This window comes from Hyperolius riggenbachi, chromosome 8 (genome assembly GCF_040937935.1).
Source record: "Hyperolius riggenbachi isolate aHypRig1 chromosome 8, aHypRig1.pri, whole genome shotgun sequence".
Classification (NCBI taxonomy): Eukaryota; Metazoa; Chordata; class Amphibia; order Anura; family Hyperoliidae; genus Hyperolius; species Hyperolius riggenbachi.
Window position 1 is genome coordinate 243,330,086 of NC_090653.1, and position 15,470 is coordinate 243,345,555.

At 46.4% G+C, this 15,470-nt stretch overlaps 1 protein-coding gene across 1 annotated transcript in view; it reads left to right on the forward strand.

Annotated features, from left to right (window-relative positions):
* PTPA (protein phosphatase 2 phosphatase activator) overlaps window positions 1-15,032 on the forward strand; it is a 148,742-nt gene extending 133,710 nt beyond the window's left edge. The window contains exon 10 of the mRNA XM_068248480.1: window positions 14,594-15,032. Within this exon, the coding sequence (XP_068104581.1) occupies window positions 14,594-14,668 (75 nt within the window). The 3' untranslated portion in view covers window positions 14,669-15,032. The remainder of the gene's footprint in view (window positions 1-14,593) is intronic.
* Window positions 15,033-15,470: the final 438 nt, after the last annotated feature.

Here is a 15,470-nt window from a genome sequence, read left to right on the forward strand (position 1 = left end):
TCTAATGCCTACTGTAATCATATGTCCATTGTAGTCTAAGGGCCAATTAGGGGGAAGCTAATTAACTTATGTGTATGTTTTTGGGATGTGTGAGGAAACTGGAGTGCCCGGATGAAACCCATCCAGACACGGGGATAACATACAAACTCCGTGCAGATAGTGCCTTGTGTTTCGAATTGGGAACTCAGCGCCTCTTCACAGGTTTGCTTTAAAGAAAAACAGGTACACTTTAACCCCATCATGCCTGAGGGGGGCAGAGAAAGGGGCGAGAGTGCTGCTATACGCTACACCACTGTGTTGCCCAGCATGCACTACATTTACGTTAGGGGAGAAATTGAATCAGTCCCGGGGGGGGGGGGGGGGGGGAACACCACGATTTCTATTATACTGCCATGTCCTAGTCATTAGCCAATCACAAGCCATCCAAAAATCCGATCAATTCATGGTCAGTGGAAAATGGGCCTAAAGATCAATTCAAGCATCTGATGGCTGTAGTCCTATTCTAGAAGATTGCACACCCATGTCCAGAGAAAGATGGTGGGTGCTGGACCAAGTAGCCAAAGTCCATACAAGGATACAAGGAAGGTCCGCACACCACTTTGAAAGGAACACACAGAATCTATCGTAAAACCGGTCAATGGTGTGTATGTGTGTGTGTATGATGATGGAGCAATAAAAAAGTGTTGAGTGGACCTTCCTTGCAGGGGCGTAGCTAGAAATGACTGGGCCCCATAGCAAATTTTTTGTATGGGCCCCCCCCCCCCCCCCGCGCCGCCATCCCCACCGCCATTTCACCAGAAAATAATCGTAAAGTGGGCAGCATTTCACCATAAAATAATCGTAGAGAGGGCAGCCTTTCACCATAAATTAATTGTAAAGAGAGCAGCATTACACCATAAATTAATCCAGGGCTGTGGAGTCGGTACAAAAATCTTCCGACTCCAACTCCGACTCCTCAGTTTATGAAACCACGACTCCAACTCCGAGTACCCAAAATGGCTCCGACTCCTTAGTCTAATACTTAACAGGGCTGTGGATTTTGTACAGAAATCATCCGACTCCGAAGTTTATGAAATCAACGACTCCGACTCCGGGTGCCCAAAATTCCCCCGACTCCGACTCCTTGACTGCGACTCTACAGTACTGAATTAATCATAAAGAGAGCAGCATTTCACCATAAATTAATCGTAAAGAGAGCAGCATTTCACCATAAATTAATCATAAAGATAGCAGCATTTCACCATAAAATATTTGTGAAGAGAGCAGCATTTCACCAGAAATTAATCGTAAAGTGGGCAGTATTTCACCATAAAATAATCGTAAAGAGAGCAGCATTTCACCAGAAAATAAGCATTATGCGGGCATCATTTCACCAGAAATCGTAAAGTGGGCAGCATTTCACCAGAAAATAATCGTTATGCAGGGAGCATTCACCAGAAAATATTTGCTATGTGGGGAGCATCCACCAGACAATATTTGCTATGTGGGGAGCATCCACCAGACAATAATCGCTATGTGGGGGGAGCATTCACCAGACAATAATCGCTTACTATGGGGGGGCATTCACCAGACAATAATCGCTATGTGGGGGGAGCATTCACCAGACAATCTCTCGCTATGGGGGGGGGGGGGCATTCACCAGACAATAATCGCTATGGGGGGGCCATTCACCAGACAATAATCGCTATGGGGGGGACCATTCGCCAGACAATAATCGCTATTTGGGGGGAGCATTCACCAGACAATAATCGCTATGTGGGGGGAGCATTCACCAGACAATAATCGCTATGGAGGGCAATTCACCAGACAATAATCGCTATGGGGGGGACCATTCGGCAGACAATAATCGCTATGTGGGGGGAGTATTCACCAGACAATCACTATGTGGGGGCAGCAGCCAGCACCTCTCTGTCTCCCCCATCCCCCCCCCCCCCCATAGCAGCCAGCACCTCTCTGTCTCCCACAGCAGCCAGCACCTCTCTGTCTCCCCCATCCCCCCCACCACACACAGCAGCCAGCACCTCTCCCTCCCCCATCCCCCCACAGCAGCCAGCACTTCTCTCCCCCATCCCCCCCCCCCCACACACAGCACCTCTCTCTCCCCCATCCCCCCCACAGCAGCCAGCACTTCTCTCCCCCATCCCCCCCCCCCCACACACAGCAGCCAGCACCCCTCTCTCTCCCCCATCCACCCCACAGCAGCCAGCACTTCTCTCCCCCATCCCCACACACACACACAGCACCTCTCTCTCCCCCATCCACCCCACAGCAGCCAGCACTTCTCTCCCCCATTCCCCCCCCCCCCCTACACGCACACAGCACATCTCTCTCTCTCCCCCCCCCCCCACACACACACACAGCAGCCAGCACTTCTCTGTTTCCCCCATCCCCCCACACACAGCAGACAGCAAGTCCCCCGGCCAGGCCGTTCCCCAGCACCCACCCACCTCCGACCGTGCTCCACAGCAGCCAGCAGCACCAGCCAGCCAGGCACATGTATTAATTTACTTGCGGGCAGCTTGCGTGGGACGGTCACGGTGGGGTGGGGCCGGGTCGGGTCGCTCCGCTCTCCTCCGCTCTGGCCTCCTCCAGTCCAACAGGCACAGCACCCTGAGCAGTCCGCTCCCTCCCTCGCACGCGCATAGGACGTCACTCCTCCTTCTCCCTGGCTGGCCGGCCCGGAAGCCGGAACTATAGAGTAACTGTCGGGCCGGCCGCCAGGAGTATCATTGCGCCCAAGTAGTCCCCCTCCTCACAGCCACCTTATCAGAGGAGGAGGGCCAGGGAGGGGGGGGGGCCCGCAGCTCTAAAAGTATGGGGGGTGGCGGCCCCGGACAGGACCGACATTAAAAAAAAAAAACTAAACGAAAAAAAAAAAAAACTGATGTACGGGCAGGCGGGCCCCCTGTGGCGTAGGGCCCCGTAGCAACGCTATGGTTGCTATACTTATTGCTACGCCACTGCTTCCTTGGATACTTGTGTGGATTTTGGCTGATTATTATAGTAGGTATGTAGCTTGTGACTATGATGGAGATTAGATTGTGAGCTCCTTTGAGGGACAGTTAGTGACAAGACTGTGTAAAAAAAAGTGCAGTGGAAGATGTCCGTTCTTTATAAAGGCAGAACATCAATAATTTCCAACTGGTTTATGTATTAGCGCTAATCTTGCACTGCTTTTTGTTCAGCATGGCTAGGGCTCCGGCTCCACTTTGATCACGCATTTTAGCCCTTTCCAGTCTTTATTTTTATTTTTTTCTTCCTTGATTACTCGTAAACCCCGTGTGTGTGTGTGTGTGTGTGTGTGTGTGTGTGTGTGTGTGTGTGTGTGTGTGTGTGTGTGTGTGTGTGTGTGTGTGTGTGTGTGTGTGTGTGTGTGTGTGTGTGTGTGTGTGTGTGTGTGTGTGTGTGTGTGTGTGTGTGTGTGTGTGTGTGTGATGGTGGATTGGAAAGGGTTATTTGTTGTTATTCAGGAAAAACAAATTCTAGGGAAAACATGTTTTCTTCCCTTTTTCTTTTAAAATGTTATGAACGGTATCGTATTGCCTAGTTACAAATTTAAATATAATCTCCGGAGATAACAAACATGTGGGCGTTCTGCATAATATGGGTTAATTGTCCCCAAATAACTACGAGTAGATCTATTTCCATAGGTAATGCGTCTTCTTGGATATATATATATATATATATATATATATATATATATATATGCACACACACACACATACAAACAGTGAGGGAAAGAATTATTTGATCCCCTGCTGATTTTGCGGTTTTGCCCTCTGACTGAGAAATGGACGTTCTGTAATTGTATTGGTAGGTTTCTTGTAGCTGTGAGAGGCAGAATAACAACAAAAGAACCCTCAAAAAACCTAGTACCCCAAAGTCAGAGCTTGACGTGCGTGAAATACGTTTTTGAGCCCCCATAAATCAGCCAGATTGTATTCTTCATTGTATGCAGGCAACAAGCTGAAACTAGGAGCACCCTTGGGTGCAGAGGTGGGCAAACTTTTTGACTTGAGGGCCACATAGTGTTCTCAAGTTAGACTGAGGGACCAGACCAGAATAGGAGTGCGGTGTGTGAAAATTGGTGTGGCCATGACGGGATGTAACCAATGTATTCACCCAAAGTATTCACCCAAAACACAGGCAAAGTGACCCTAAGGGCTCAAACCCACTAGAAGCGATTTCTAAGCACTAGTGATTTGAAAAAGCTCTTGCTAATGCAATGCTATGGAGGATTTTTATAAAATCACATCGTTTAAGTGGGGTCACACCCATAGCATTAAATTAGCAAGAACTTTTCAAATCACAATGCGCTCAGAAAAGCCCTCCTAGTGGGTTCCAGGCCTAAAAGGTATTTAGACAACGTTCCCCCACCCACAAACAGCAAATGGCAGTAGCCAGACTTCTTTGGCTCCAAGCACAGGCCCAGGGACAGCAGGCAGACCCCCTCAGACAGCAAGTGAACAGCAGGTTTAACCTCCTGAGAGTTACACCACTCAGGAGGTTTTGTTAGTACGCGGACTAGCGACAGCAACCTTCATAAAGAATACGGAGCTTCCGGCGGGGGGAGGAGGAACGTCGGCGACAGCTTCCGTCGCACCGCTGCTCCCTCTTCCGCCTGTGTACGCGGAGGGACCTGGCGACGAGCTGTCGCCGGCCTGTCGCGCACAGGCTGGCGACAGGCCGTGCACCCACTGGCGCCCACAGACATCTCCCTCACCCCAGCAGAAGCACTATAAGTACCTGTTCATACTTGTGTACCACTTTTGCTACACTATTGTTTCCATCATTTGTACACCTGCTGACTTCCATTAAAGCTACAGTGCCACTGGCGAACTCAGGGGGCTATTCCGGGTGTCTGGAACCTCCCCCCTGCACTGAGCTGTGTATTCAGCCAGGGAAGCCCGCATAATATAAACAACCTCATTCTCCCTCCCTTCTTACTTCTGGTGCCTCCCTCCAGCTAATAGAATGAGAGAGGCAGCCGAGCTTCCCTCACAACCCTCACAAGAAGATGCAGCCTGCAGTGAGAGAATGTTGATTATGGAGTCCTGGACTCTCCACAGCACAGAAGTGTCAGACATGATGAAATTGGAGTGCAGGCAAGCTGGTAAATATGCACAGCATGATGCAGAGCTTGCCTGGACTCAGGGTCTGTGGGCAAACATCTGTCTGGTCTCTCCCCATTGTTATAATGACTGCATGTGTGGGTAAGGTGTGGATAACAAGCTGAAAAGTTTTTGACAGTCCCTAGACTCCAGGAGGGCTTCTTTCTGACTTGTGTGAGAGACTGACAGGGACAGGAGTCCGATTACAGGCAAGTAGCCTGTCTGATGTGGGACTTCAATACAGATAAGTTCTCTGCTCCATCTCAGGCTATTCTCAATTTCTCCACTCCTCTCTCTGGGCTAGTGCAACGCCAAAATGACAATAGCAATCGCTAGCAATTTGTGAGTGTGATTTTGTGAAGTGATTTTCAGAGCGATTTTTGAATGAATTGCTCAAAAACATGCTACATGCAGTATACCTGCGATTTTGAAAAAAATCACAACGCTGCTGTGGGAACACCCACATAGGGTAACATTAGCCAAGCGCTTTTCAAATCACTGTTGATTTGAAAAGCGCTCAGAAGCACTCTTGGTGTGCACCAGCCTCCTTCATTCACCTTTGTTTCCCTCTTCCCCTAGAGCTGGCTGTGTGTTCTTGTCATACAGGAAAGCTAAATAAAAGTGCAATCCTGGTGAGGCAAAATATTATTATTTAGTATTTATGTAGCGCCGACATCTTCCGCAGATGCATATATCCCTGCATCATATGGGTATCGCTTGCGCTATGTGAAACTATGTAGCATATTCCACTGAATTGTCCAAACTAAGTCTATCTCCTGTTCCTCTCTTGGGGAGTTGTTCCAGCGCTGTACCCCGTTCACATTTGCTGCTACCAGAAGCCCTCAGAAACACTAGTGTCCTTGAGTACTTCCAAAGATAGGCAGCTCCATAATACGCCAGCGCACTTTTGTGCATGGGCAGTATGGAGCCACCTGTATTCGGAAGCACTCGGGGACATACGTGCTTCTGGACCTTTCAGGAACCCCCCCTTAAAAATCCTGCGTTTGCCCCTGAGTGCCAGACCAGCTTTTGTTCTTTTTGATGTTCATACATGATACTGCCCTACTACGGTCTAGAGCACGTAGCACCTGCTGAGGGACAACCTCACAGCCGCTGATGAATTTATCGGTACCCACGGGTTTTTAATGAGTGCCTGCCTTTTCTCTCTCCCATTTGCCCCTATGGGAGGGGACCTAACACTAACTAAATCCTATTCTATGCATCTGCATAGCCTGGGTGCGCTACCAAGTTTTTAAGTAGCGCTGTTCATTTCTTTGCTATGTACTAATTTAATTCATTTTTGGTCAGCTACTCCCACTTAGCAGCCTTGCTTTTGGTGTATATGCAGAGCTTCTGTTTGGGTTCAAGGGGTGTTTGCAGTTTTTGGGGGAGCTCAGCGCACCTCTGATTGTAGGCAATTCGGAGGCGGCCTGGTGATGTGCTGATCCACCTTTTGCACAATTATTAATATATACACCCAAGCCATTTTCTTAGTTTCCAATCATTTTTATCATTATTGGGAAAACATGGAAAGTGTGTGTAGTACATTGTTCAGATTTTTGAAATGTTACAATCAGTCAGAAAAATTTATTGCTGTTCTTGAACTGAACAGATATTTAAAAAAATTGTATAGTGCGTGGCCACCTACAAGGTGCCCATTAACAATACAATTTTTTTACGAAATGTGATTTATTTTTTTTTAATGCAATTTTTACGATCGAAAATTAATCAGAAGGTAATTATCGATTGTTCACATTTACTGAACTGTCCTTTCTTCAAATTTGATCATAAAATACAACGTTCGGATGGATTTTATCCTATTTAGCAATCGACCAAAGAATCATTCCTTATCGATTGCCTTCATAAACGGCACATTTCCTATATAATTCGATCATTAAAATCACATGAAAAGGTCGCATTTGGTGAAAAAACTGTACCGCTAATGGGCACCTTTAGGAAGATCTCATTTTTCTGTTTTAGGTTCGCCTCAGGTGCTCTTTAAAGCTATGTACCCATGACCAGATGTATCGTTCCCTGAATCTGCATGCATCCGTGGCAGCTGTGGAAACAAACGAACATACACATTACCATGAAAGTCAATGGGGATCAAAACGATCCTCTGTGATATGATCCAACAATCGCGGTCATTTATAAATTAACAATCAACATGGCTGGCTGAGATCAAGATGATACCATTTATTGGCTAACTTAAAAGAATAAGAGTAAGTAAGCTTTCGGCTGTATAGACTTCGTTGGGCTTCAATACAGCCGAAAGCTTGCTTACTCTACTTACGTTGCTATTCTTTTAAGTTAGCCAATAAATGGTATCATCCTGATTTAAAACTTCCTGCTTTTACGGATGGCTAAGCTACTGCTACTACTATCTGTAGGAGACTTAAAGGGACACTACCGCGAAAAACTGTAAAATGTAAAATATGTGCAAACACATACAAATAAGAAGTACATTTCTTCCAGAGTAAAATGAGCCATAAATTACTTTTCTCCTATGTTGCTGTCATTTACAGTAGGCAGTAGAAATCTGACAGAAGTGACAGGTTTTGGACTAGTCCATCTCTTCATAGGGGATTCTCAGCAAGGCTTTTATTCTTTATAAAGCTATTCCTGAAAAAGGATTTATACAATGATGCTGGCCAGCTTCCCTGCTCGCTACAGTTTTTTGGCGGTTGGACAGAGCAACTGCCATTCAATAAGTGCTTTTGAAAATAAATATATCCCTGAGAATCCCCTATAAAGAGATGGACTAGTCCAAAACCTGTCACTTCTGTCAGCTACTACCTACTGTAAGTGACAGCAACATGGCAGAAAAGTATTTTATGGCTCATTTTATTCTGGAAAAAATGTACTTCTTATTTGTATATGTTTGCACATATTTTCAATTTTACAGTTTTTCGCTGTAGTGCCCCTTTACCTCTTTAGATATCTTGCAGCAAGTAGAGTAGCAGATCGCTGTGTAACGCCTCTTAGCTGTGAACCTTTTACAGTACTGCAGAGCAGCCCAAGGTGTTCGGAAGGATCTGCTGGCAGAAGAAGTGTTAATAAGCTTTACTGCCCTGTTTGTTTGGGAGCGCAGCTGTGTTCTCCCTGCCTCTTCCCACACACATGTGGAAACTTCCTCCATGGTAAACTTCCTGCAGAGGGAGAGAGAGCTCACACACACTGTCCCACCCTCCCCGCCTCATCCTGTGCTGTGCGCAGAGCACTCTACAGCAACCGCACTACGCCAGGCTTCTCTGCTTGCCGCTACACAGGGGGTCAGGGATTAAAGGGCCTCTCCATATCGCTGATACACTAGTCTTACAACAACAAAACATTTGTAAAGCGCTTTTCTCCCTGAGGACCCAAAGCACATAAGCTTGTCTCAGATCAGTACGTAGTGATGTGTACAGGGGGAAAAGTTATGGGATCATAAATGACAGACTAAACAAGTGGCTTTTCAGTTTTGAATTAAACGTGTCCAGGGTTGGAGCTGTCTTGATTACGTTTGGCAAGGCATTCCTCAGGGGATGGGCAGCATGACAGAAAGCTCTGGCTCCAAAGGTTTTCAGTTTAGTTACAAAGATGTTAAATGAAGAACCACTTCTAAAATCCACACAGGATACATTAGACTTGCCAGATCACATTCTTATTAGGGTAGGTGTACTAACTAGACGGACAAATACTTGATTGTATTTGTGTAGTATACCTATTAATTATTATAAAGATATAGTGGGTAGTACTGCAGTAGGAGGGAAGGACCCGCCCATTTGAATATACAGTCTGATAGGATGAAGAGTGGATGCCAGAGGCAAGGCCAAAGCTGTGTACAGGGAGTCCCTGCCTTATAAACTGCCCGCCGATGTGAAAAGAATTCTTCAAAACTTCAAAGGAAAAAATGTTTTTAACCTTTTGCCAGCCATTTTTATTTTAGTTTTTTATGTACAATGTGGCGCCATGTTATTTTGTGACTCCCTAGCCTGCCAGTGTGCCTCCCGCGGCCTAATGCAGAGTGGAGCAGGGGGGCGCTTGAAATTTACCTGCTTTGGACGCAGGATCTCTATTAGTCCGGTATAGCCGGCTGCAGTAGCCCTACCCCAAGTTATTACACACGAGATAACTTGTTTATGGCTGCTATTGGGTTAAACTGACCTGTGATTCAGTGATGGAACCCTCTGGAAGTTTGCGTCCGCGCTCCCGTCCGTGAATGAGCGCGGCCGCACTGAAGGGATTCGCCTCCAATGTGTTTTGTTTCTGCAGGAACTTCAGTGGAAGTTCCATTAGCAAGGTGGTGCTAGATCAGCCTCTCTCCTCCCTTCCCAGGTAGGGATTGGGTGTGTGTGTGTGTGTGTGTGTGGGGGGGGGGGGGGGGATACAGGGTTGGAGGGAAGGATTTAAAAAAAAGTGTGTAATATGGCTTTGAGAAATATCTGCATACTCCAAAAATCTGCCTACTCGACCCACAGTCCTGAATGATGCATTATGGGTGTTCTTGCACATGTGGAGGTGAAAGTGGTAATTTAGAATATCGCCTCTGTCGAGTTAACCTTTCAGTGTTTTTATATTCTTAATTGTTTTGTAAAGTTGCTACTGCTGGATTCCACCTCTATTGTGGATCATGGAAGATTGATCAGGTGTATGTGGAAACATCACTTGCGCTGTATAGCTGCAGAAGACGTTGGATGGAGTTTAGTGAGGTTTTTGAGGGGCGATTCTGCCTCTGGATAGCCTTGCACACTCTGGGGGATTCTCAGGGTTTTCTTTATTTTCAAAAGCACTTAGTGAATGGCAGTTGCTCTGTGCAGTTGCCAAAAAAAGTGTGCAGCGAGCAGAGAGGTTGGGCAGCATCATTGTATAAATCCTTTTCAAGGAGTCTCTTTATTATTATTATTATTATTTATTATTTATTGTATTTATAAAGCGCCACATATTACGCAGCGCTGAACATTAATTTAGGTTACAGACAATATTTAGGGGTGACATACAGCAATATGACAATACAGGAATACAAGAAAACCAGATCACACAGCACAGTATTAGTACCAGGTAATGCTTAGTCCAGGGGTTCTCAAACTGGGTGCCGCGGCACCCTGGTGCGCCTCGGCTACCTTTCAGGGGTGCCTCGGCATGCATCCCGATCCTTTATGCAATACCATCAGGTAATATACAAGGTGGCTGCATTACCTGCTAGTTAACCTTTAGTCCCCGCAACCATGGTTGAAGTTGAACATGAGAGGAATCGCGGTGCCTAATAAGCATCACTAGCTACTTGGAGTTGGTTGTCACCTGATAAGGGTCATAATGGCATTTCGGTTCTTGTTTTTCCCGAGGGGTGCCTTGAGAAAATTTCAAAGCCACTAAGGGTGCCCTCATCCCAAAAAGTTTGGTAACCACTGGCTTAGTCAGTCACTGGATGAAGCATGGAGATTAGGCAAGTTATGTTCACTCAAATGCATAGCATGGGCGCACAGTAATAGAGTTGAAGGAGGGGGCTGCCCTAATGGGTGGAGGTAGGGAGTTCCATAGTGGATAAAAGCCATGAATAGCCGTGGATAAAGGATAAAAGCCATGCTGAGAATCCCCTATGAAGAGATGGACTAGCCCAAAACCTGTCGCTTCTGTCAGATTTCTACTACCTACTGTAAGTGACAGCAACATAGGAGAAAGTCATTTATGGCTCATTTTAATCCAAAAGAAACATAATTCTTATTTGTATGTGTTTACATATATTGTAAAATTTACAATTTTCTGCGATAGTGGTCCTTGAAAGGATGAAGGGGAAATAGAACAAAAACCTTCCAATTGTCTTCTATAGAGAGGGAGGCGCCTTGGGTATAGCTTTATGAGATGCAATGCGGTACAGGTTGCACCCCCCAACCTCCCACAAGGAGCATGGAAGACAAAATGGCACAGAAGGCAATGGATGGCAGCCAAACAGCTAGTGTGGGGAAGAGCAGGGTGTCCTACTCAAGGGTGACATTACCAGTGAAGTTACAGACCTCAGTAAGGGAGCATGAGAGGAGTTTGGGAGCTTTGAGAGCTCTCCTTCATGGCAGGTGGAGAGAGGGGCAGTGGTAACAGACCCCCCAAAAATCTCTTTAATTCAAATAACTATCATAGCATCTGTACATTAAACAAACACAGCACATTCATATTGCGCTTTTCTCCTGGCAGACTCAATGTGCCAGAGCTGCAGCCACTAGGATGCGGTCTATAGGCAGTAGCAGTGTTAGGGAGACTTGCCCAAGGTCTCCTACTGAATAGGTGCTGGCTTACTGAACAGGCAGAGCCGAGATTCGAACCCAGGTCTCCTGTGTCAGAGGCTGAGCCCTTAAAGAGACTCTGGAGCGAGTCTAAATTTACTTTATTAACAGGCAGTCATGTTAATCAGTATAACCCCTGCTAAAATGCAGCTATCCCGCGGCAAAATGAGGGGTCTTTACCCCCCAAATCACCTCTGTAAGCTCGGGGGAGCGCTTCCTGAAGAGGCAGAGCTAAGTCCTGTAGCTCTGCCTCTCAGCATGTCAATCCCTGCTGATCGCCGCCTCTCCCCGCCCCTCTCAATCTTCCTTCACAGAGAGAGGTGGGGGAGAGGCGGAGATCTGTGCGACGATTGACGCGCATGGAGGCAGAGCTGCAGCTCATAGCTCCTCCTCCATGAGCAGCAAAATCCACCACCAAGAAAGTCGTGGATTTTGCAGGGGGGATTTGGGGGGTAAAGACCCCTCGTTTTTGCCGCAGGATAGTGGCGGTTTAGCAGGGGTTATACTGATTAACATGACTGCCTGTTAAAGTAAATTTAGACTCGCTACAGAGTCTCTATAACCATTACACTATCCAGCCATCATAGTATCTGTACGTTAAAGGATCCTATATGCTTAAAGTGGCCATGTAGGATACAACCAATTGATCCAATTTTACAGCAATTCAATGTAAACAATAGATTGTAGAAAACAATTGAAAGCTTCTTTTTTTTTTCCCTCGAGAAATCAAATCAAATTTCATTTTTATTTTATAAAAGAAGATTGGGGGGTGGGGTGATGTATTTTTCTGACCATTTTTTATTACAATTAAATGGTGTAGGGTAGATTGTCAACTTCTTTAATATATAGACCCAACAATTATTTTATAGTTTTCAATCTGTTAGTCTTTAAAAAAAAAAAAAAGTCTGTTACACATCATGCAATTTCCCATCAGATAGATGGGTCGAAAAGATAATTTCTGACATGTCAGATCTGATTTCCAATCGTTTTTCTCATCGATTTGCATATAAGTGATCAGAAAAACTATCAGAAATCCGATCGGATGCGTCATAAATTATCGATCGACCCATCTTTCTGATGGGAAATTGCATGGTGTGTACCGGGCATTAAAGAAAAGCATGTTTTTGTTGCAGCTTATACAATCCTACAATAAATTGCAGTGTTTCTACTTCCTGTTTTCATGGAAGCAGACATATTGATAACATCCTGTGCTTTCAAATGAGCTTATCTGCCATGGCAGTCAGCTGACAGGGGAGATATCAAATTACTACTTGTGATTAGTCACAGATGAGGGGGAATTACACAGGCTAAACTCTCTGAATACATACAGGGTGCATTTCTCTAGGTTTCCTGTGCAAGAGTTCAAATCCACTTTAAGTGACAAGACTGTACAGTGCTTCAGAAGATGTTGGCGCGATATAAATAGTAATAATAATAGCACTATGCACAGGGCCGGATTTGTACTCTTTACCGCCCAAGGCCACTGTCACCAGCCGCCCTCTCCAGTATAGGTAGCCAGATGACTCTTCCCTCTAGTATAGGTAACTTGATGACCTCCCCTTCATTATATGTAGCCAGATGACCCCTCCCCCCTTTCCCTCCAGTATAGGTAGCCAGATGACTCCCTTAATCCCTCCTTTTCCCACTCCCCCCCCCCCCCCCCCCTTTCAGTATAAGTAGCCAGCTCGCCTACCCACCACAGCAGCCATTAGAGATGGGAAGTTCGGATCTTTTCAATGATCCGGATGATTCGAATCGGATCATTGAAGAGATCCGGATCTTTGATCCGAATCTCGGATCATTTTACTACCGGAAGCATTCGGGGGTGAAATGAACAGCAGGACAGGTCTGTGGACAGGAGAAGGAGAGGGGGGTGGACACACAGAGAAGGGGAGAAGATGGACAGAGGGCAGGGAGTGGACAGAGAAGGGAGGAGGGACGAGCAGAGAGCAGAAATGTTTGCACGTAATACCCACATTTATGCTTTACAATATATTTCACCTATATGTTCATCTGTACACTTTGAAAGAAAAGGTCGCACAGTGAAAGAAAGCATTCCCAGAAAAGTGCAGCTGTTTAGTGCCGAGTGCAGGAGGATCATATTGCCCTGCAATCACAGTGTCTGCAAAGTTACTGAGCTGTGCTGAGCCAAAAGCTTCCAATGTGTTCACTGTGCACAACTACGGAACAGCCGGCCTATAATGAGCAGCACATTTCAGCCAGTATGTGGGCTCTACACATATCTGGCAGTGGCACCCATGTCCCCTCTCTCTCATCTACCTGTCTCCCTGCAAGGCTGGCTCCCATCCAACAGAGCGATCCCTGCTTCCAGGACCCCGCTGCCCGCTGAGAGGGGGCGTGTCGCTCCTGGCCCCGCCCCTTTTGCGATCCGAATCGTTCATTTTGATGATTCGGATGATCGACTCATAAAATAGATTCGGATCAAAGATCCGAATCGTTCATGATCCGGACAACACTAGCAGCCATCAGTCTCACTTATTTCTCAGCTCATCTCCAGTGCCGAAGCTTTCTCTTCCCCTCTGTCTCCAATGCTGCCAAGTCCATAGCTGCCGGCCACAATGCAAACGTGCACAGAGAGCAAGATGGCTGCTGCAGAGGCAGCTAGCAGCAGAGTACCGTGGTCAGGCGCTCACCTGATCTCCCTACATTGCAGTATTTGCAAGCTTGCAAATGCTGCACCAGTTTAGCCTGTTGCTTTGGTGCCCTTGCTCCTGTGGTGCCCTAGGCCATGGCCTAAATCCGGCCCTGACTATGCATAGTGCAGGGGTAATTTGCAGCATGTTCTAGCGAGGTCACCTCAGCCTGGAAGAAGAAACAGTTAACTGTCAGAGAGATGCTGTTTTTTATCAGTCCCTTTGTACCTGATAGATTGAGTGTAAACAAAAATAGACCATAAACACAATTTGTTTTTACTTTTCCACAGGACATGGACAGAAGTTAATCTCCACTGCTGTGTATTTGTTCTGCCGTTTAATTTGAGAACCTGTGCTTCTGGTGCAAGGTGTACTTTAACAGTTTATAAGGCCACATCTAATGGGAAAGCGTTTATAAATCTGCTTTGGCTGGGACTGCTGTGTCCCCGCCTGTTATAAACAGCCGTGCACCACGCTGGCCATGCGTCTGCATCTTCTGTGGTGTCTTTGCTGTCTGCAGCTAATGAGATTTGTGCCTTTATCTCTGCCTTCTTCTTTCTCTCTCTTGCAGTGTCTGGAGAAGTTTCCTGTGATTCAGCACTTTAAATTTGGCAGCCTGCTCCCCATTCAGCCTGTCAAGTCCTAAGGATAGTGGAGATAGAAGAAAATCCCACCGCCTCTTCATCCAAGCCTCCCCCTGCCCTTCTCTGCTTCCTGGCTCTGCAGCCGCTGATTGTATCCATGTGGAGTGAGGGTGGCGACAGCGCTGGCCTTTTGTGTGGAGCGGAGAGAGCAGGACATGAAGAGGAAGTCTTCGTATCAGCACCATAACCTTCCCTGAGGAGGCAGAGCCTGATGCCGGGATGGTAGTGGGGGGCTCTGGGGTTGTCCTTACAGGCTCACAGTGGGACTGTTTACCCTGTAGGCCAAGCCACAATACTCAGAAACAGGTCACCAATCCCTTCTGCTAAAGGTGGAACCCAAACTTTGACGGGGGGGGGGGGGGGGGGGGGGGGATCGGGTATTCTCTATATGGTTAGTTCTGCACAATGTAAGTTGTAGTTATCCCCTTTTTCCTTCTTTGTCCACTGATGATCAGTGAGCGCTAGAAACTAAAGGGATCAGTTTGTGGAGACAAAATGGCTTCCGTTACGTCTGTGATGCTTTGAGGAACAAATGGGTGCAAAAGTCCTGCTGTCCCATGCTACTCATGGGGTTTATATCAATAAAATGTCAAAACCACTATGGAGATTGCGTGCTTTTGTTTCAGCTCTGTGCATATCATGTAGCTGCACTCAGGGCAACCTAAAGCTTATTATTTATATTTAAACCACCCCATTTCTTTTCACACACGGTATGTTAACATCAGCTTCCTTACCCCAACCAGGAGATGTTTGATTAGGTGGCTGCATTCCTAATTTCAAGTCATTGTGTCATTCTTGAAATAC